Source organism: Sphaerodactylus townsendi, linkage group LG02, assembly GCF_021028975.2.
Source record: "Sphaerodactylus townsendi isolate TG3544 linkage group LG02, MPM_Stown_v2.3, whole genome shotgun sequence".
NCBI classification, from domain to species: domain Eukaryota; kingdom Metazoa; phylum Chordata; class Lepidosauria; order Squamata; family Sphaerodactylidae; genus Sphaerodactylus; species Sphaerodactylus townsendi.
The window spans coordinates 91,034,103-91,056,820 of NC_059426.1; the positions used below are offsets into that span (position 1 = coordinate 91,034,103).

The 22,718-nt window shown below is 41.5% G+C and overlaps 1 protein-coding gene across 2 annotated transcripts in view; it reads right to left on the bottom strand.

The window, feature by feature from the left end:
- The window catches only part of DKK3 (dickkopf WNT signaling pathway inhibitor 3), a 34,621-nt gene that overhangs the window by 2,701 nt on the left and 9,202 nt on the right, over nucleotides 1-22,718 (bottom strand). For both annotated transcript variants that reach the window (XM_048485760.1, XM_048485759.1), the window contains exons 3-5: nucleotides 16,176-16,313; nucleotides 15,464-15,547; nucleotides 668-760 (exon numbers count right to left, since the gene is read on the bottom strand). In XM_048485760.1, the coding sequence (XP_048341717.1) occupies nucleotides 668-760; nucleotides 15,464-15,547; nucleotides 16,176-16,313 (315 nt within the window). The remainder of the gene's footprint in view (nucleotides 1-667; nucleotides 761-15,463; nucleotides 15,548-16,175; nucleotides 16,314-22,718) is intronic.

A 22,718-nucleotide genomic window follows, 5' to 3' on the forward strand; every position in this document is an offset into this window, starting at 1 on the left:
ACGACAGTCACATGCTGCCTCCACATTTCTGTTCTGAAGTGTCACAGTCAAAGCTACTTTCCGATTTCAAAACAAGTTCCTGAGATCACCATGGACTGCTATGGGCTCAAACTACAGAAAGATGTCATGTAAATATTACATTTAAAAATCTTAAAAATGCAGAATAGAAGTCTGAAAATTGTAAAATATATTTTGCTACAAAAGATGCCAAAAAAGGACTACTACCTTGACAGTTAGTATTATTATATCTGACAACTTTCATCTTTCATATTATATTTTATAGATTTGTATTTTGATGTGACTTAGATGTAATTGTTTTGGTATTGTGCTTTCTGTATTAACTTTATTGTACAAGTGTCTTGAACATCAAAACTACAAGATAGATTTCTAACAACAGGGCATCTGTCTATAGTGCACACTAATATAACACAGTCAAGGGCAACCCTTCACTACAATTCTGTAATGTTGCATCCTTTAGCTCCTGAATGCAAGGAGCTCTTAACAGCGCAATACCAATACTGCTTAGATAACAAAATAAGCAAGTGTAAATGTTTCCTGCCTTCAGATGAAAAAGTAACTCAACGGTCAGCCATAAAATAACTTTAGCATATCATGTTAATAATCACTAGATAACAGTAAAGAGAGCAAGACAGCATTCAATACTCACTGTGTGTTGGATTTTGCAAACATAACACTTATACTCAAAGCCAGAGAACTCACAATATTTGCCAGTCTCACAGTCCTCATCAATAATGCACTCCTGATAAAAAAAATTAAAATAATATGAGGTTGCCAGTTCACTTTTCTCCCAATGGCACTAAGGCTTCATTCTTGACAGTAAATCTTGAACATTTCGTATAAAAGTATTTGATGTACATATATATAACAGCTGTTAGAAAGCACCTATAGTCTGACCCTTTATACAACCTACATTGTCATCCTATTGTTGGAAAGTGGAGATCTTTTTAAATTATTTGCATATCTTGTTATAAAATCAATATTCTATTGCAATCAAAATGGCTTTAGGCCAGCACTTGGAGGACTTGTCCCCAATTTCCATTTCCTATCCTGCATCATTTTCTATTTCACTCACTTCTTCAGCAAACACATATGGCACAGGAAATCCATGGATATATAGATTTCCCTGCTGCCATTTGTAACATAGTGACAGATTCTTATATATCACTTGAAATCACTTCTTTATTTGGTAGGACCATCCCAAACAACATAGCCCAGAAGAGCACATATAGTTGGTCCAGTGTTCTTCCTTCGGAAGTGACTCAGACAGAGCCACAGGCTATGTGGCAAAGGCCATGGCTCTTGCCACATCTGGCTAGGGGTGTGCAATTTTTTTTCTACTTGGAAAATTTTGGGTTTAGGTTTTAAAAAACCAGAACTTTTCAATGCAGCCAAATAAAGCCGATACTCTGGCAAGCTCTGGACTTTTCACAGTACCTGAAAGGAGAAGGAGAATACTCCCCAAACCTTCAACAGCTGGCCAAATTCGCACATTCCTTTCACTAGTACCCTGTGGAAAGCTCTGGGTTTTTCACAGTGCTACATATTTGTAAATGACATATAAAGATAACCCAGTTACTTTGAAGCTAGAATTAATATAAACAAAGCAAAGTGTGACTAGAAGCAAAAGTGATATAGCAACATTCAAATACCTTGGCAGTGAATTCTGCATTCAAAAATGCATCCTTTTTTAAAATTTGGGCACATGAAGTTTAGGTTGAACTGATCAATTCTACAGCAACACTGCTGGCTGAAAATTCCACTGAATGTTCTAGTATTTTTACACGCATTTTTTTCTGGTATTTTCTCACACTATGGATTGTATCTGCCCAAACATCTAACCAAAGCACTGCTTTTAACAGTTGAAAGTTGTGTTTAAACACAAGAGGACTTCTCCAACAAGTACTTTCATGCTGAACAATATCTAGGACAGTGGTGGCGAACCTATGGCACGGTGCCAGCGGTGGCACTCAGAGCCCTCTCTGTGGGTACGCACAAACAGAGTCACCCCACCCTCACCTCACACATATCTAGGCTGGCCTGGGCCACTGGGCTCGATTATTAGCATTAAACCTAAAACCTAATTTTGGGGAAACAGTGTAGGTAACCCTGTTAAGTGCTGTTAAACCCCAAAGATTTTCATGTGAAGAACTAAAGTTCGATCCTTTACCTGGGAGTAAGCTCAGGTGCTGGCAATGGGGCTAGCTTCTGAGTAAACCCTCCTAGGGTCGTGATTCACCCGTTGGGAGAGTTGCACGGTTTCTTCAAAGCAAAGCCACCAACAACCACCAAGTTTGCTCCCGAATAACACATGCCTCTGATCCAACCTTTTTTAAAAACTAAAACCTCAGTATTCAGGTTAAATAGCCGTGTTGGCACTTTGCAATAAATAAGTGGGTTTGGGGTGACAGTTTGGGCACTCGGTCTCGAAAAGGTTCGCCACCACTGATCTAGGAACTTATTCTGGATCTTTTAAGCTTCTTCAGATCTCAAGGCTATTTTACTGTATGTGGGCCTGTATGCTACCTGCCTTTTAGGGTATATTACTCACTATTATTTGGGCATGCTTCATGATCTCCAGCTTCTTTAGCTTTGCAGCAACAAATTACTCCACACTTCCCAACTTATTTCCCTTTAGTGAATTTGTGGCATAGTTGTGGTGGAAAGGACCTGCTCCCATCTGCAGGCTCTATTCCATATCTTATACTCTTTTAGTGGTTCCCAATGCTGTCTGTCTATGCTGGGTAACTGCTGCCACCACCTGATATTTTAGGAATTGCTCACTGGGAGGATCAGGACCCCCCAGCTTCTCTTCTAAACTCTGGCCTTGCCTTGGTGCCTCCCACATCCCTACTCCTGAGCACCATGGGGACAATTTAATGTCTGGTGTGCCCCTGGAGGAATAGCCGCTTGCCAACTGCCAGCTTTTCCCCTGCTGATGCCCCCTTGATAAAACAGCGTGTCCAAGATGATGGAGGTCTATGTAGTGTAGAGAACTACTACCAGCATCCAAAGTTAAATACTATTTTTGACGTGTTTATAGGTATCCTTTTAGCACAACACCAGACTGAAGAAGGGATACAAAATAAATGAGAAATGACATTCCTCTGCCCCCTTAATAGAAAATGCCCTATCAAATGTTAGAATATAAGACAATTCTTGAACTTAGAATGTTGTAGATCTCTACAGTCTCTGTTACCAGGAAGTATTTTTAAACTAAGTTTTCAGGAAGAAGCTAACCATTCTGCATCCACTACGGTCAGTGAACGTATTCTATCCAAGAGCCATACAAAAGCATATCATAGCAAAAAATATTTTCTCTCCCCACCCATTTCTTTCTGGTTAACTCCCATCCTGTTGAAAAATTTAAAGAACTCAAAAGCTCACACATGGTTTTAGTAATAAAACGTAGCACACAGCTTTGTCCCCTGTAAATGTCAAACAGAGTAAGAAATGGGAGACAAAACATAGGCCTCATTTAATAACATATTACACATAGTAAGCAGTATCCAAAGAAGCACGCTGAAACTTATAGCAGCACTACAATGTGTAAAAAGCAAACTGGTCTAATCAAATCCAATGCTGGCTGTTCTGCCTCAGTTTCTTTACATCAGTGGACAGGTGTGCAGTGTTTTTTTAAAGAAAGAAAACCTTTAATCTTAGAGAAAAGAAATCTAAAAGCTTCAGAACTACCATTTCACACTTAGCTCAAAAGGATGTACATTTAAGTAATATGAAAAACTTTTACAATCCGGAGAATATCAAGCCTCTGAATATTAGAACTGGCTGAATGTCTCCTTTATTAACATAATACGTTTTTCATACAGTTTCAATACAAATGATGAAACATATATAACATATTACATGACGATACTGCTATCCAACATTACTAATAAGAAAAACTTCAATAAAAAACTAACATTAAACTCTGTTTCCAGTTACCTTCGCCAACTATCTTCAGTTTTATATTCAACTAACAGGGCACCCGTGCTTTGCTACGCATACTTCATCACAGGTGGTGGGGGAAAGCTGAGTGCAGGGATTGGCTGAGCCACCCCCAGCACTCAGTTCTGTTGGCTATGTCCTCTTATGGGCTTTGGCAGGGGTCAGCAACCTTTAACACACATAGAGCCATGGGTGCGTGGCCCCACCTCCCCAAGCCCCGCCCCCACCCACCTCCCCAAGCCCTGCCTTCAGCCTGCAAGCCAGCCATGCAAGCTGATGAACAGAGTAAGTTGCAGGGGTGGCTGCACTTATGGAGGACGCCCCCATCTGGGCAGGTGACAGAAGACACCAGACGAGGGAAGGAGGGGAACGGACGCTGGAGGAAGGAAGGAGGGGGCAGGGAAGGAGGTGCGCTCGCCATCAGATAGACAGTGGCAGCAACAACAACGATGGCAAGTTGCACTTGGGACACTGCGAGCACGCTCCTTCCCTGCCCCCTCCTCCCTCCCTCCCTCCGGTGTCCTTTCCCCTCCTTCCCAAGCGCCAGACAAGGGAGCCTCAGTACAAGAACGAAAGAGCCACATGCGCTCCGGAGCCACGGGTTGTCGACCCCTGGGCTGTGGGAACTGGCCTACAGTAAAATCTGATAGCCAAATAAAGCTGAAACCATTTTTGGCTTTACCTAATAAGCATAATGCAGATGGCCAGTTTTTATGTTTGGTCCAAAATAAACTCCCAAAAAGCCAAAATGGATTTTTGGGGGTTGAGGGGGGGGGGGTGTCAGCTCAGCTATATAGCTATATACAGCCCTAGTTACCACCGTCAAAATAGATAATAAGGGTTTTGTGGTAAGTGGAATTATGAATATATCTCAACTGCTGAAAAGGAGCGCTACTTTTACAGAACTAATTCTACAAAACAAATTTTTAAAAGTTAATATTAATATAAGCAACCAAATGTGGGACCCATTCAGCCATAAAGCTCACTGGGTGGCCTTAGAGAAAGTTGCCTACTTGCTTGGTTACCTTGTGCAAGTATAAATTGCAATCAGATACGGTAAGAATTGCTTTCTACTGCTTCAGTATGAACCTGGATCATTTCACACAAGTGCTTCTAGTCCCGCATATGTGAATGATTTCACTTTGCCTGATGCTTCCAGCTTTGTATCAAAAACAGTGGAGTTGCCTTTATTGTCTCCTCCATCTCCCAAAAAACCCCCAGTAGTTTTCCTACTTGGATGGCAGTTAGAGTACCACAGCTTGCTCACTTAATTAGGGCAGTACAAAATGGTCTCACGCAGTGGTGGGATTCAAGTAATTTAACAACCAGTTCCAGTGGTGGGATTCAAATAATTTAACAACTGGTTGTTTACAAGCACCATTTTAACAACCGGCTCTGCCGAAGTGGTGCAAACCTGATGAATCCCACCACTGGTCTCACGTCTATTTGAACCAGTTCCAAGTTTCAGACAGTGGCCAACTGGTTGCTCAAGTTTATGCAAACTGTTGTACTGAATCAAAATTAATAGGATGCATGAAGAGATACTCTGTACAGTGATCCTGCCATCTTGTGAAAGACCAGCTACTGTGATGGCTTCAATGACCAAAGGGGGAAAAAAGAATGGAAGTTAAACCCTCAGAAGTAACTTAAAGTGACCTGCAATATTCATATCTTCCAATATAGCTCCTCTTTTGTTTTTTTTAAAAAACTTCTTTAGCTATGCTTTGAATTAGTTACATTAAATGAATATTGCTTTGAAAAAGCTACTGCTGTACATTAGCTTTCACCACAACAGAAAAATAGACCCGTGGACAGATAATTAGCAATCCAAGATAGCAAAGAATGGCTTTGTTTGTTTACAAAAGCAGAGTATTTAGAATGGCGAAACAAACCTTCCCTTCTCTTGCTGAACAGGGTGCTTGGCTATTTGAAGTATTCTCCTACTCCCAGACTAACCCTCAAGAGTTCATTTTAATTACCTCTAGAATTGGATTACTTCCTCCTACTTGCCTAAAGGAAAGGAAGGATTCCTTGGGTGAAAGGTACAATCCCTAAAAAGGTACAATCCCTAAAATCCAGCCCAATAGGTTGAGAAACAGAAGTTACAGGTAGGAGCATTCATACTGATTCATTAAAGAATCTGAACAAATTTTTTAGTAAACAAAACAAGCTGATCCTAAATAAAAAGCACACACAAAAAAGGAACTACTGGGCCTTCATATCAATTGTTTAGCATAACAGCCTGCTGAATCAGGCCAGTGATCCAACTAGTCCAGCATCCTGTTTTATACAGCAACCAACCAGTTGCCCAGGAGGGCAAAGAGGCAGAGGCCTTTGCCTGCTGCTGCCCCCTACCACTGGTAATCAGAGGTTTGCTGCCTCTGGATATGGATGCTCTCTTCAGTCACCATGGCTGGTAGTCATCAATTAATCTGGTTTTTCCTGAATCAGGAAAGGGAATAAAAGACTTAGTATCTCCTCTTAAAGAAGACTGATAGAATAGAGGAATCATTGCCAGTGATAATTAAACTCATCTCAGAGAATCCAGACTCTTAAAATGCAGCAAACTTGTCTGCACAAAGAAAGACAAGAAATAGTGAGCAAAAGAAAACACACACCATAATATGCCTCTTTGAGATCTGTGAAAACCATTGCCTGCCTAAAGTATGTAAAGGAGAAGACAAGAGCACCAGATGAATGTCCTTCTTTGACCACTGAGAGGAGTGTTTCCTCCATTTTTCCAACTGCTCTAAAAACTGACCAGCAGAATGGAATCAAAAGCGAGCCAAAGACAAATGGTTATTTCCATCTGTCAAACACCTTCCAAAGTATTCCTGGATACAGGATGGTTCTCTCTCTCCCACACACATAAAGCCCACCAATATTCTACATGTTCATCCTCATACCATAATCAAAGCTTTGATCTTACTGTATATCAAAGGTCCATTGCAACATCATTCCAGTCAAAGAGTTAGCAATTAAGCAGAATGGAATATACAATGAACCCTTTGCCTTGTTGGCTTTTGACTGTACAGGAAAGCTATCTATGCAAAATAGCTCCTGTTTTATTTATATGAAATTACTGTAAGACACAGTTCCCCATGTTGTATATATTTTGCAACAGACACTGAAGGAATGGACTCACAAATCCCTTTCCTTCAGGTTCCAGCTCAGCTCAGAACCTGAAGGAAGCTCAGAAAAGATCTGTGGCCACCCCTGGTTTCTGCCTGGTCACACCACCTTTATTCTTTATTTGGGGAAAGGGTTGAATCCAACATCTCTGCCACCAACAAGAGAAGAGAATCAGAGACAGGCTCATTTTGTGTCTTGTTTGTATTATTTCCCTGTGGCAAGCTATCCAGAAACAAACTGCCTGGCAAGGCAGGACAGACCCTTGGCCCAGCAGCAATACTCACGCGGATGGAGCAAGTTAGAATTAAGGGCAAAAAGATACACTCAGGATAGTCTCAGCAAGAGGGACAAAGTCTCAGCAAGAGGCAAAGTCTTAGGAACAAAGATATCCACTGACATCTGCTCTTGTTACCAGGAGCAAACTTGCCCACCATTTATTATCTAATTTATGTGTATATGGCACCAGGGAACAACATACGCCATTTGGTGTATATTAAGGTGGGAGGGGAGGGAGATGCACACACACTTCCAAGTTCAGTCTGCTTTCAACTGTCCTCGCATTTTTGTATATTTTACCAAGTCCTGAACACTAGATAGAAGCCTGAAAAGTCTCCAAGGAATTATACAGTCCCTGATATATTGGCCCACAATGGCCATTTTTGCATGGCACAATTACACAGGGGTTGAACCGGGATTATATATACAGGGGCTATCTTTTCCAGGAGCAGATCTAGGACCAGCAGGAAATGCTCCAGTTTACTCCGCACAAGCCGAACTTTTGTATTTACTTTGGAAGCATGTCTGAGCATGCCCAGTGTACTGTGTTCTGATTGGCTGTTGTTTTTGAGTGGCAGCTTGAACGCACATCAGGTGGGGAGATCAGGCAGCTGGGCAGAAAAATAAACTTGGTCTACTCCCAATTAGTGTTTTTGTGTATGTGCTGTGGGAATAGAAGAAATTGATCTGTGTTTTTAATGGTTCAAAACAAGATTTTGCTATCAGAGGGAGAAAACTAGTGAATAGGTCTGCTAACTGATTTAAAATAAAACTTGTACTGAGGAAATAGGCCAAGTGATTGTTATGATTGGCTTTTGAGAGGCAGCTGCAAGCACTTGTGAGTTTGCCCAGTGTCCCACATTCTGATTGGCTGTTATTTTTGAGTGGCAGTTTGAATGAACATCAGGTGGGGAGATGAGGTGGCTGGGTGGGAAAAATAAACCGATCCTGCTCCTGATTGGTTTTTGCAAGGTATAGGCACAAGCAGCGTCACACCAGGACTTTTTAAAAGAACCGCCAAACTGGTGATTTTTAAAAATTCTGGGCTAAGGTAAATATCGCAAGGCAACTCTGGGGCAGACCATGTGCAGCTTCGGGAACCGTGTGGAATTCCTGGGTGCACAGTAATATTTTTCATGCTCACTCCAGGATATTTTGACCATGAAAAATGGCCAATGTGTACTAACAAAAGCTCCCAAACCATAGAAGCAAGACAACTGTGTGATCACAAAGTCTATCACAACAAGCTCAGAGAAGTTCCCTAACTTAAAACAAGTTTTAGTCCAGTCCCAATGAAAAGAACACACACTTGATTTTCAGTGGTCAACAAAAGCTTATCTATTTTGAGACAAAAATCAGAATTTACAATCATTTGATTCTGTTCCAGTAAATGGACAAGGGATTTCCAGTTTGGAGCACATCCCCATTTCATCATTCTACAGAAAAGATTTTGGAGAAACAAACAATTGCTTAAGTAATTAGAATTGGCTCTATGCATGTTCTGCTATGCAGTCAAACTTCTGATGTAAACAATGGCAATAATCTTGATACACAGAGATGCATATGAACAGAACTGCCTCTACAGTGAATGGGAAAGCACTCCAATGCACATGAACTTCTGTATTCAGCTAAGATTACAAGATAAATTTACTGTACACCTGGCCTGTAATCTACCAGCCTTGCCACTACAGTCTTGGAAACAGTAATTGCAAAATATAGCAGCAGTGCCATATGGGAAATGTTAAGAGCTGTGTTGCTTATTTCAGCAAGGAACATTAGTTTCATGGCTGCTGTATCCTCTTGGATGGCATTCCTAGTAACAGCCAGCCAGCCACCCAGAAAGATCAAACAAAATACTCATTAGCGAAAGATGCTGAAAACTCTCTTGGAAGCCTTCAGCAGAAAAAGGAACAAAGACAGTTTCAGAAAGTTTATATAAAACCATAACCTCTTTCAAGAGGATGAACTCTGCAATGTTTCATTTCCATAAATCTGTTGGGACTTGGCTGAAACAAGAAGATAAGAAAAAGAAGAAACTCAGCCCAGTTTATTCCCATCTAGCACACTGGCCAGTGCAAATGATGATGCAACTATACAGCAGTAAAGAGTCTGACAACACCAGGAACGGCAAGTGTGACAGGACCACATCTGATAATTGAATTGGGAGACTGAGACAATACAAACATTGACACTTATAAGTTTTTAAATCAATCACATGCTCACTCCCTCCCACCACTCTTTCTTGCTAGAATTCTTAGGATCCACTTTAGGTTAATTTAACATTATGCTAACAGCAGTGTTAAGAGGCAAAGCTCAGCAGAGGTCCTATTTAACAAGTATTTGGCACCAGGGTTTCAAGTCTACATTTACCAGTGACTTTACTGTCTCAAAGTAAAGCTTACTAATTCCCACAAAATACTGCTTCTAGGAAACAAGGGACCCAGAAAAATGTCACCAGGAGAGGGGGGGGGGGTCCAAAGCCACTGAGAGAGAAAATTTAGGGGTCAGTTCAAGGGCCCCTGAAGCCAATGTCATGCTGCATTCATAGAAAACATTTCCACTTTTTAAAACTTCGAATGTCATTTTGCACTTCAGTCACTTGGGGCACAAGGAAAGAGGAGCACAATAAACTGAGCATCATTTTTTGTGGGTATTTTTCAAAGTTGGGCTTAAAAGACCAGGAAGTCTGTATGGGGATTTTTCCTGGCTTTTTTTGTGTGTGGGACTGGGGTGGGTGGGGGATGTTGACATTTTACTGGTCTTTTAACCTGATCTCAAAACATTCCAAACTGCAGAGCAGAATACTGGGCTTGTTTGAGCATTCAGCTTTGATCCTCCCCTGCTGCCTCCAAAGTATTTGTGACAACAACTAGCAGCTAACTTGAGGAACCAATTATCATAAACTGTGGCAGTAGCTTCCAGGTTGAATAGATTTAGACAGGACAAACTTATATGGATAGGTACATCACTGGCTGTTGGTCATAATTAAGGTAAATTATTCATATAAATTGCATAAAGATTCACATAAATTACATCCAAGTTAAGTCTTTGTTAGAAGGTGAATTGTCTTCAGAGACTTCTGGCACCAAGGCCTTGAATGCTAATTCTAGAATTCTGGCTTCCAACAATTTTGTGTTAATTCTTCACATTTCCAAATGAGAATAAATCCCAATATGAATGGATAAGCAGTAGATTAGTTTTGTTTAAATAACATGAGGATCCATTTTAACTCTTAGAACAAGAACATGAACTATGATATTTATTTTGCTTAGTATGTAGCAGCAGATTTGAAGAAGGAAGATGGTACAATTACTGCTGTCAGCAGTGACTTCTGTTGATGCAAAAGCTTTGTTTTCCAAAAGAGATCACAGTGACTTGTCTCCCAGATACTAAAAGAAGTAATACTGCTCAGAATAATGTGAAGATTGGGATCTAGATGCCATCATACCTACATATGTGATGGACTAGCCCACATTGAAGGGTTGGTGTGTGTTAAGGTGCAGATTAGCTGGCCTTAGCAACAGCCAGAAATGTGTAAGCATGCTCCTTATATGGAGATACCACCTGATTGGCTGGGAGAGGCGCAGTTCGCCTATAGCCTCAGGTAGGGGGAGCTAGAAGTGCTGGTTATATATAAACAGGAGAAAGCCTGTCAGAGAGACACACTTGAAATCTGAACCGTTTGGATCTTGATCTGAAGAGAAGTCTGACTTTGTCAGCAAGAGCTCTTTAAGCAGTGAAAAGCTTTGTTAAGCTGAGGTAACTTTAAGTCTGTGGAAGGTGACCCGCAGCTTAGCATCCAGACAGAGTGTGTCTGTCAGTGCACACTTCCAACCAGTCTGGGAATGAAGTCCAGAGGGGTAGTGAAACCCAAATAGGGACTAGTGAGAGAGGAAGGCTAGGAAGCCAAGAGTCCTCCAAGCTCCAGCTGGTAGTGTGGGACAGTGGGTGTGCTAGAAGCTAAAAAGCTGAAGACTTTAGTGAGAGGGAAGAGTACTCTCAGTGGGCACCTGTGTGTGACCAAGTGTGTGTCAGTGAAACTGTTTGATAAATCTGTCAAGAAATAAGCTCTTTACCTTCTGTAACTAACAAGCGATCAAACTTCTCTTAATAACCGAGAAGCCTACATTTCTAGTCAAATAAACTTTAAAGTTCTATTTCACGTTACCATAAGTTCCAGTCTAATTTCTGTGTGCCTACAAAGGGTAGTGTCTGTCTACATATAAGCCAAAACTCTCTCTCACAGAGTTTACCTCCATCTTTGTCAGAGGCTCTGTTGATTTCACTCCTTCAGTCAAAGGGGGATGTAGAAGAGGGGGTGTTTGGTGGGCCAGTGACCAATACATAAGATTCATGGCCCAAGGCTCGGCAATGACCAATGACCAGTGAAGGGTTGAAAAATAAAATAATACTTTTGGTGACAGCATTTTGAGAGCCAGCCCGGTCGTGATAACATACAACCGAAAAACTGAGAAATCAAAATCAGTGTTGTAAAAAGTGTGAGAGAAAAATCAAATCTCCCTTCAAAAAAACTACCTTTCAACAGAAAGAAAGTGAATGCTACAAAAATATTACTTGCATCTTTCTGATTAATATATTCACTAGTACACAACAGTGGAAGTTGGTACTTCCAAGACAACTAGTAGCAATTGGGGATGATCCAGTTTTCGGAAATTCTTCAACTGCACCCTCCTGCTTGTTCTGTCCAATCAAAAACTAACAACTGTGAGCCTCAAATTTGAAAGGATGTATATATAATACTTTTAAGAACATAAGAACAAGCCTGCTGGATCAGACCAGAATCCATCTAGTCCAGCACTGTACTACTCGCAGTGGCCCACCAGGTGCCTTTGGGAGCTCACATGCAGGATGTGAAAGCAATGGCCTTCTGCGGCTGTTGCTCCCGAGCACCTGGTCTGCTAAGGCATTTGCAATCTCAGATCAAAGAGGATCAAGATTGGGAGCCAGAGATCGACTTCTCCTCCATAAATCTGTCCAAGCCCTTTTTAAAGCTATCCAGGTTAGTGGCCATCACCACCTCTTGTGGCAGCATATTCCAATCACCAATCACACGGTGCGTGAAGAAATGTTTCCTTTTATAAGTCCTAATTCTTCCCCCAAGCATTTTCAATGTATGCCCCCTGGTTCTAGTATTGTGAGAAAGAGAGAAAAATTTCTCTGTCAACATTTTCTACCCCATGCATAATTTTATAGACTTAATCATATCCCCCCTCAGACGTAAAGAGTCCTAAACGCTGCAGCCTCTCCTCATAAGGAAGGTGCTCCAATCCCTCAATCATCCTCGTTGCCCTTCTCTGCACTTTTTCTATCGCTTTGATATCCTTTTTGAGATGTATTTAATTCAGAACTGAAATATTAGTGCTCCAAGTATGGATGCGCATCTACCTGCTTTTATATAAGGGCACGACAATCTTTGCAGTTTTATTATCAATTCCTTTTCTAATGATCCCCAGCATAGAGTTTTCCTTTTTCACAGCTGCCATGCATTGAGTTGACATTCCTATGGAACTATCAACTAAGACGCTCAAATCCCTTTCCTGGTCTGTGACTGATAGCACTGACCCCTGTAGCGTGTATGTGAAGTTTGAATTTTTTGCCCCATGTGCATCACTTTACATTTTGCTACATTGAACTGCATTTGCCATTTCTTAGCCCATTCACCTAATTTATCAAGGTCTGCTTGGAGCTCTTCGCAATCCTTTGTGGTTCTCACCACCCTACATAATTTGGTATCATCTGCAAACTTGGCCACCATGCTACCCACCCCTACTTCCAGGAACCAGGTTGGAGTACTTGGAGTACTCCACTTGGAGTACTGTATTTTGCTTTCCAAGCCAATGACAACAAGTTATGAGAAAGTCATGAGCTGGAAATCCTCCTCTTACAAAGCCTTACACAGGCTCTCTGGGAAGGTCTGTGACAGGTAAGATTTTGCCTGGATACCAAAGCCCAACCCAAATTTATAAATTTCTGACAAAGCACCATTATCTTGATAGACAGTGATGTATATGCTATCATACTATGCAGAGAACTTGGAACTTTCCTGCATTCTTCTCTGTACCAGAAACCCATTCCAGCCCACAAAAAGATCACCCCCAGGTTCATCAGACCCAAATGGTTAGAAGGCTGAAGTAAGGAAGGAAAAGGGGGCGAAATCACTTTTCTTTGCTCTTCCTCAAGTAACAGGCTAATTTCTCCTTCTTGGCTATCGTCACTCCAGCCTCTATGGCAGTTCCTCAACATTGATCCTATAACCCCAGGAATAATATTTCTGGGAGATGGAAGGGAGGGGCACTGATGAATGTGGGAAAGCTGCCAGGATGGTTGTATGCACACCATTATTCCATAACAGAGTCCTTGGACACATCTTAACATTCTGCATGGCTATAATTGTGTCGGTTCAGTGGATTCAAGTGTATGCATGCACACATCCACACACACAGAGTTCTAGATGGTTGAACAGTTAATTTCAATAAACTGAACACATGGACCTGCCTCTAAATTAAAATCAAAATGAAATCCAGAATTAAAAATGTATTTGGTGGGGTTTTTTTTTTTAAAAAAAAGAACGTTATACTGTCACATGCAATACCATGCTTGGATGCGTCTGGAGTCTTAGAAGTCTAACTACCCAAGGTTCTCCTATAAATGGACCTTGAGCGTATTTGGAGGTTCTAGCAGAGGAGCACAGCTACACCCATGAACAAAGAACAGTACACTCCCCCTATCTGGGATGGTTGTTCTCTTCTCCCAACTGTGCAGCTTCAGGAGGGACACATATGGAACTGTGGGGGACCTAGCCAGCTAGAGCAGCCAAATGAACCCTGGTGAGGCTAACAGATGTCACAGCCAGATCGCCCTCACACCCTGGCTGTATTACATTTTAATTAATCAACTTTAAGATTTGGAAAAAGTAATGGCAAGCAAAGGGATGCTATTATGTGAAAGAATCCCACTTTTTCTGCTTCAACAGAGGCAGCTAAATACTTCAGGTTTGCAGCAAGTCAACGTTCATCATTACATCTGAAACATGATTAGGATATATAAATAACAAACATTCATAAATAAAAATACAAAAATGGGTAAGAGATAGAATCTACAGGAAACCAAGCCATGTCATTTGAATGTATACATGTATAATGTTTTATATATCTCTATATTTCTATCTCTGTCTATATATATAGATATATATAAAACACAAGTCCAACCAGGAGTCAGAGAAAAAGCAAGGCATATATAACTGGACATGAATCATTTATCCCGGATCTGAACTTGAGATGTGAACTGACGCAAACCTTTTGGATGAAAGCCAGACATCTATGTTAGTTTCCCAACCTAGCTGAAATCTGAGAAAGGAAAAGCTAATCTGAGTATGTAAATGGCGCCTCTCAACAATGCAGCACCTTCCAAGAACTGGACTCCAGTGTCAGTACTGGCAAAAAGCCCAGTTCCTGTTCTAGGGTCTTAAAACAGATATTTTTATTTAGAGGCTTGCAGGACATCATTTGAACTGCCATCAAGACTGCAGTGTGAAGTATATTCTTTCACAACGCTAAGCTGACACAAAGTTTTGTTTCCACTACTTTATTTTAAACAGCAATATTTACAAAGTTTGCTTACTAGTTTTTCCCCTTTACTGGGCTAAAGCTATAACAAGTCTGGTACTATGAAGACAAAGTCATACATCAAACAGGCCATTAGATGCATTAGAGAACACACTAGAGAAATAGTCCACATAATAGATCTCAATAAGAATATCTGTTTAATAAAGTTTGAGAGTTTGGACACATTCTACTACTTATAAACTTTCAAACTGTTAAGCATCACTGCCTGAAGAATGAAATCATCTGAAATGCTGCCTTGCAGTCATGATCAACATTACTGGAAAAAAGGGGGCCTGAACAGTGCCCCCAGCATAAGGTATATAATAGCACAGGAAGTTCATAATATAAACCATCACATAAAATGAGTATATTTTGAATATAATAGATAACCTTTATCTAGGATAAGTACACTAACAGTTTTGCAGAATAAGTTGCCAGTATCTCATTTCAAAAAGCAGACTACTTACATGATTCCTCTTACTCTCTCCTTCTTGTATTGATGTGATAACAGTTTCAGAATAGTGAGCAGATCCAGTTTTATTATCAGTTGCCTAATAGTACAAAGAAATATAGTATGTTATAGAAAGTCCTCATAGGAGTTTTAATTTCATAGGGGGATTAAAAGGCTGCACATTTCAGCTGAACCATTCTACATACAGTTCCGTCCCACTAAATAAATAACAAAAGTTAACAGTTAAACAGCAAGAGTATAAACTTCCTAAAGGCCAACAAGCCACAAAACACTTAGAACTGAAGCACAGAAGAGGAAAGGATACACTATCAGGGGCTGAGTTCAGTGCCAGCCCATTACCATTTATTCAAAAATGAAAGTTTTTCCCCCTAAATGATATTATATATATGGAATGGAATCATAGTGGTAGTGTCTGTGTTACAAATTTGTATTGGGCAAAATAAATGATGCATGGCACCTAAAGTATCTGAGCAAATTCAATGGACTCCACTGCCCTTCTAAAGTACACAGAAAATGTAGCTTGGTTGGGGCAGGTATTTCCTAACTGAGGGACCACTTCTGGGAAGATTTCAATATGCTGTCAGGACATGGATAGCACAATTCCTTAATGTAACTTTTTGAACAATTCTGGCAACAGGTTTATGTAAAGAGCATTACAAAAATCTAGTTGGATCTATCACATATGATATAAAAACTGCAGCTCCTACCTTATTGATTTCATGGTGAATATGCATAGTTTTATTTCCAATTTTTGTATCTGTGTAAGATTCATTGTGATAGTTGGGTGGCAGCTGGTCAAAAACAACTCTTGTTACTTGTTTAGAACCACCTTCTTCTGCTTCCATCTAGCAAAATCATGATTTAAAACAAGTTAGTATCTTTATATAAAGTACTGACCAATAAAATGTTAGATTCATTAGGAAGAACCAGTTCCAGTACAAAGCTATCAAGTTAATACACAAATTCATGCTCCCATTCAAACATTTACCTTGGTGCACCACCTGTGGTATAATTCTGTCAAGATGCCTCAAACAATAGACATGGAAAATACACCTCTACCCTGTTTCCCCGAATATAAGACATCCCCTGAAAATAAGACATAGTAGAGGTTTTGCTGAAGTGCGAAATATAAGGCATCCCCCGAAAGTAAGACGTAGCAAAGTTTTTGTTTGGAAGCATGCCCGACAAACAGAACACAGAAAAATAAGACATCCCCTGAAAATAAGACATAGCGCATCTTTGGGAGCAAAAATTAATATAAGACACTGTCTTATTTTCGGGGAAACACGGTATAATGAACAATACCTTTGTAGGTACAAAATTTCCCATTCTTTTTTATCCTTTATCTGTCATGACTTCCCCAATCTCTGTACTTTGATAAATAGGTCTGATTAAAGAGATAGGATGCAGCCAGTGAATCTGCAAGCTTAAGAACATTTTTCCCACTAGCCTTTTTTGTTGCTCAATACAGGCAATGGTCGATTCCTCACGGTCAATTAATCATGTGATACTCACGCAAAATATCAAGGTTTCAGCAAGAACTCCCCACTGCTGAAATGCCGGACACAGATTCATCCTGGTTCTGGCACTCCCTCTCCCCCTTATCACACGTTTTTAAAGAACCTGCATGGAAGTGCACCTTTTTCAAAAACATGTGCCGAAGCCAGATTGGCAGGGAGGATCAGGGGACAGAATCTAGGTTTATTTTCCCACCGTAGGGAGTGATGTGGAGCCCTCCAGCCAATCAGAGTGCAATGGACTGTGCGCAATGTTTTTTTGTTTCGTGCCAGTGGTGGCTACGTTGAAACGTGGCTGTGTGGAACATGATTTCTGTGCCAACTGTAAACTAAAATTAGACTTTCGTGCCAGCGCAGCTAAAGAGTGCCGAAAATGTCGAAGTCGCACATAAACGTAGCTTAGCATGAAAAACCGCTATTGTTCTATCTGCACATGTGCATGGTGACGTAGCTATGCAAAAAGAAAGTTTTAAAAAATTATCATCCCAACACAGTGCAACAGCCAATCAGGATGAGGAAGAACAGAGTCGCTGAGCAGATCGTGCGTTTGATCACGCAATCATGGGGATTGTTGTATTGCTTGAAACCGCGATAGACATAGAGGTCTTCACTAGACAGTCTCTTCACTAGACACACGCTGCAGTGGGGAGGGAGAAATCATGTTGAAAAGGTGCTGTGTCTTTAGAAACCTGGTTGTATCTGCTTTTAATTTATCAGTGGGAAAATGGCCAATGAAACAAGGCAGGATTTTTAAAATCACATGATATCTTTCTGTCCCTCTTACAGTCCCAGTTCTATTTTCTCCTCCTCTCTATGTTTTTTCTTTCAGTATAAAGGACACTACAGTCTGTTCAGCAACAGACTACTGTCTCCATAATGGACACACTTCTAAACATCAACAACAAACTAACTTGCAAAGCAGATATTAAAAGATACAACTCAGTCTGCCAAGACTCAGTTCCTTCAGTTCTGTCTGCCAATAAGAAAAAGCTCTAGCAATGTGAGCCAAAGCTTATGGAAAAGTGGTAATATTGCTAACTGAAGACTAGCTTGATGAGACTGCCTAGTTTTATCACAATCCTTCAGTCATTTAATCTAAAACATGGCCCGTCTTAATGTATATAAATCACAATGCTTACTTATTAAATAAAGTTTATATCCCATTTTTCTGCCTTCAAGGGCCACCAAGGCAGCTAACCATTTAAAATGTACATGAGCAAATCAAATTTAAGAAACATTGAAATCAACCTCCCCAACACACATCACTAAATCAAATTTAAAATAGCTCTAAAATAAGTACAAAGACATAAAACAGCAATTAAAATGTTGGCCAGGAAGGAGGCATCATTGGTGGAAGATGATTGTCCAAAAGACCCAAAAGGTAAACTTTTGGTTTCATTTGTATATTAGTCTTAAAAATCTTCCAGATTATTGAATGTATTTGCATCCAGAATTTTTAGCTTGATTACAGGTCCCCACTAAATGATAAAACAATCCTTCATGATGTTCATGTTTTCAACACATGTTCAAAACATTTTAATACATTTTTGCCAATCTCTCCAGTGACAAAAACCAATGAGACATCATTTTATAGAAATTCTCTTTGAAATTGGAAATAAATGCAACTTACTTAAATAATATTGATTAAACACCCAAAAGGCCACAAACAGCATAGACTAAACATAAAATTAAGACTCTGTGTGATGACACCATTTCCAAGTCAAAAGTCAAGCAGAGATACTGTTCTCCTTTGCTCCCACCTTTGTAGAAGTGGTACTTCTCCCCCTATAAGTAGGCTCACTGAGGGCACCTTGTTCACTGGCGTTACTAGGCTTGGTAATTCAGATATCCCAAATCACTGAAAATGGCCGAATTGCAGCCTCTTCGGACCACATTCAGCCCCAAATACAATATGCCCAAATGCGAGCCGAATGCAAAGTATTCGAATTGGGTTGTATATATTCGGGATGCAGCAGCAAGCAGCTTTGTTTAAACAACACTTTTTTAAAAAAAATCCAGAGGCCCCCCCCCCCCCCCCGGATTTGGCAGCAAGCGACTTTGTTTAAACAAAAAAATAAAAAAAACCAGAGAATCCCACCACCCATGGATTCAGTAGCAAGCAGCAAACTTGTCCTGCCTCTATCTGGTAACTGGTCATTGAGAACCTGCCTTTGTGGGACACACCAGCCCTGCAGAGGAGACCTGCCCGGAGAGGAGAAGACGCTTAAGGGTTTGATTTAAGTTTAACTGACCAAGTTTTACTTCTAAAAACTTTTACTAACAGTTGAAAGTGTATAGCTTTCTTGATGCTGTTTGGTATTGGGGGTGGGGTGGGGTTAAGGACCCAAAGACCCAGGGTTCTTGGAGTTTAACCTGTGATTTGTTGAATTGTTTTACTTTTGTGAGTTTGCTGTTAGTAGCATTTTCTGTATTTTACTTCAGGTTTCTGGATTTTGGGGCGTGTGTGTGTCTGTGTGAGGTTTGTGTTTAGGCCTTATGTCAATGCCACACATGCCTGCATTACTTAAACAAAGTCTGTGGTTTTCTGATTTCTTCTGGTGTAAATGTTGTTAAATAGTTTTCACTCCAAGCTGTTTAGAAGCAGAGGAGTTTGGATTTATTTTATACCCCACCTTTCTCTCCTGTAAGGAGACTCGAGGTGGCTTACAAGCTCCCTTCCCTTCCTCTCCCCACAACAGACACCTTGCGAGCTAGGTGGGGTTGAGAGAGTCCTGTGACAACTGTGACTAGCACAAGGTCATCCAGCAAGAATGTAGGAGTTTATATTGTAGTTGTATATTTTCCTTAGAAGTGGTTTCTGTTGGTTTGCTTGATAGGTCTTGCTGTTTAGAGGGTGTTTTGGAGGGTTGACTTTCAGTTGCTGTTGTATGGTGACGTGGATGGTTTGGTAAAAGACTCAGGGCTGGGAACTGTTCCCCCTGGCTTGATGTGTTCTGCCTGTTCTGCTGGACAGTGTCTCTGGGTAGTTTGAGGTTGCTGTGGTGTGCCCAGTTCATTAGGTTTTGTTGTTGTACAGTGGTTTCCTTTTAAGAGGTGGAGGTCTTGCTGAGGGTGTGGAAGGCATTAGGGAAGGGAGAGAGTGCTACTGCTGTTCTTCTGGAGGGAAAAATGCCGCTTTCCCCCTCCATTTGAATCAATGGGAGGTATGGGATGGGGTGAAGCTTGCTGTTATGCCCAGCTGTCTCTGTGGTAGAGATTTCAATGGGTGGGTTTTTTGGGGGTAGGACTACTTATTTCCTGCAGGGCTGCTGGTGAGCCTTCTGAAAGGAACCAGCCAACTTTGCTGAAGTTTGTGTGGGAGGGGAACCCAATTGAAGGTGAAGCTGGTGCCCACAAAATTTGCACCCCTCAAACCAAACTTCACTAAACATGGGTGCTATCACTAGGAGATTCTCCAGAAGATACCCTGAAATTTTGGTGCAGCTGGCTTTAAGGCCAAAAACTGAAAATACACCAAAAAAACCAAAATAAATTAAATAGATCTGAATCATTCAGCAAATCCATATATATTCGGGTATACTGACTATGATATTCACCATATTCGGGTATACAGATGATTTTACACCCAAATAAAGTTGAGTCCAAATTTTACCGAATATTTTCAATATTGCTCAATTCTACTCGTTACACTGGAACTCTTGGTCTAATTTGCTTGAAACCTGATGGTTCTTTAGTGGACAGATAGATGTAGCTCTGCTGCAATTTTGGTGTCACTTGGTTGAAAAACACCCTTGCCAGCAGACAGAGGCATACTGGCAGAAAATGGTGCCGGTTACAAGATCTTATTTTTGCATGCTTCTGCACCCCCTCATGCCCCCTGCCTGACCCCACTTATGGCCTCTCAGAAGCAGCATGCTATGACCCGCTGGCTACTGCCGCCCCCGGCTCAACCTGCATGGGCAGGTGGCCGCCTCCCTGTCTCTTCCTCTGGCGGTGCCAAGCTGAGGGGTGCCTGGTGGGCCCACAGCAGACTCCTGGCCCAGCCCGTGGCTTTGGTGTGTGAGGGTGATTTTGTGGGGCCCCCACGTGATGAGATGGGTGACGCCCAGGGACATGCAACACCTCATGTCTCTCTGGCAGATCCACCCCTGCCAGTGGACCTGCCCAACCCAAAAGCCCCTCTTTCCTCACTTGTGAAAGGATTCAAAGAATAGACCACAACAACAGAGGATGGCAAACACAATTTTTAGTAGAAAGATAATTTTAAGATTAGAAAAATGAATTGACTGCAGATAGTTTTGCTTTTTAAAAATGCCAATGGCTGCTGCCATTTTCCCCCCAAGAAGAATCAGTGGAAAGAACTGTGCCTGCTCCTGTTTCGTGGGTCTGTAATGTAGAACCTCATGGTCCAATTTGCTTGAAACTTGAAAAGCGTCTTTAAATTAGGGGGAGGACAGTTATTAGACATAACTGTCTAAGGAATGGAACATGAGTCGACAATTCACATTCAACCATTAGGATGGACCTCCACTTCCAGTTGCTATGAAGCGGCAGAGTCAGTTCCGGTGGCGAGCAGCGGCACATGGTCACCTTGCTGCCCTGTTGAGCCTGTGCTAATCAGTCTCCCCATCCCCTGCCCACCCTCTTCCACCTTCCAAATATAAGCCAAGCAAGACCAGTCGCCCCCGCCCACCCCCATTAACCCCTTTCCACCTTGTCTAGGCCTGCTATATTTCTTACCATACAGCGGGCTTTACTGCTAGTACAGATATAAATTCCAAAGTAGTAATACCCTATACAAACATTAGCAATTACAGAAAAAAATTTCCCTGAACTCTGGTTATGAAAGCATAAACATTTTTTTTCTTGGAAATGAAGGACTGTTCAGTAGGAATGTGTACTCATAGTAACAATCTCTCATAGTAACAATATAAACAATATAAACAATATAAAAAGTTTTTATAGCAGAAAGAAAAGTTCTTCGCTGGCTGTGATAGTTTCTTATCTGCAGGGAGTTTTTAACATAGGGAATATACAAAATGAAGTCTTCCATTCACAACGGTATAATCCTCTGTACCATTTCAGCATTCTGCTGCTTCATTCTCCACATTTGTAAGCCAAGGCTGAATTAAAGTCAAATGGTTTTTAAGCTTATACCATGCAAAAACATTTTCATGTCTTTATTTCTAAAACATTTTTCTTTATTGGCTCATTATTAAAAGACACATAGGCCATTTCCGCACGGCCATACTGGGGGTTGGGTCGGCGTACATGACGCTGACCGAACCCCCCGGGACCGTTCGCACAAACGGTCCCGGTAACGAACGGGAAGACAGCGCTGCGGAGCGCCGTCGTCCGATCAACCTACCTTCTCTGCGACCATCCAGTGCGTTTCTGAGGCCAGGGGACACGCCACTCCTGCCCTGCGCGATCACTCTGGAGTCGCAGGCAGGGGGGGTGTCCTCAGGCCTCGGCGACGCGCTGGACGGTCACAGAGAAGGTAGGTCGATCGAGCAAAGGGAGGAGGGATGGCGCCTTCCAGCCGCTGCCATTCGCACGGCAGTGGCTGGAAGCCGCCGTTTTCCAACAACCTCGCTCAGGGAGTGAGGTGGGAAAATGGCGGCTTCGCGCCGCTGGAGAAGCGCGACAGCGCCACAGCTTTAAGCAGTCGCACTTCCCATGCGAATGAGTCGCCCCGGGGACGGCGTTACGTCCCCAGGAAATTCTATTTGGCCCACGCGGAGTGCGCCATGAAGCCAACTCAGTGTTGCA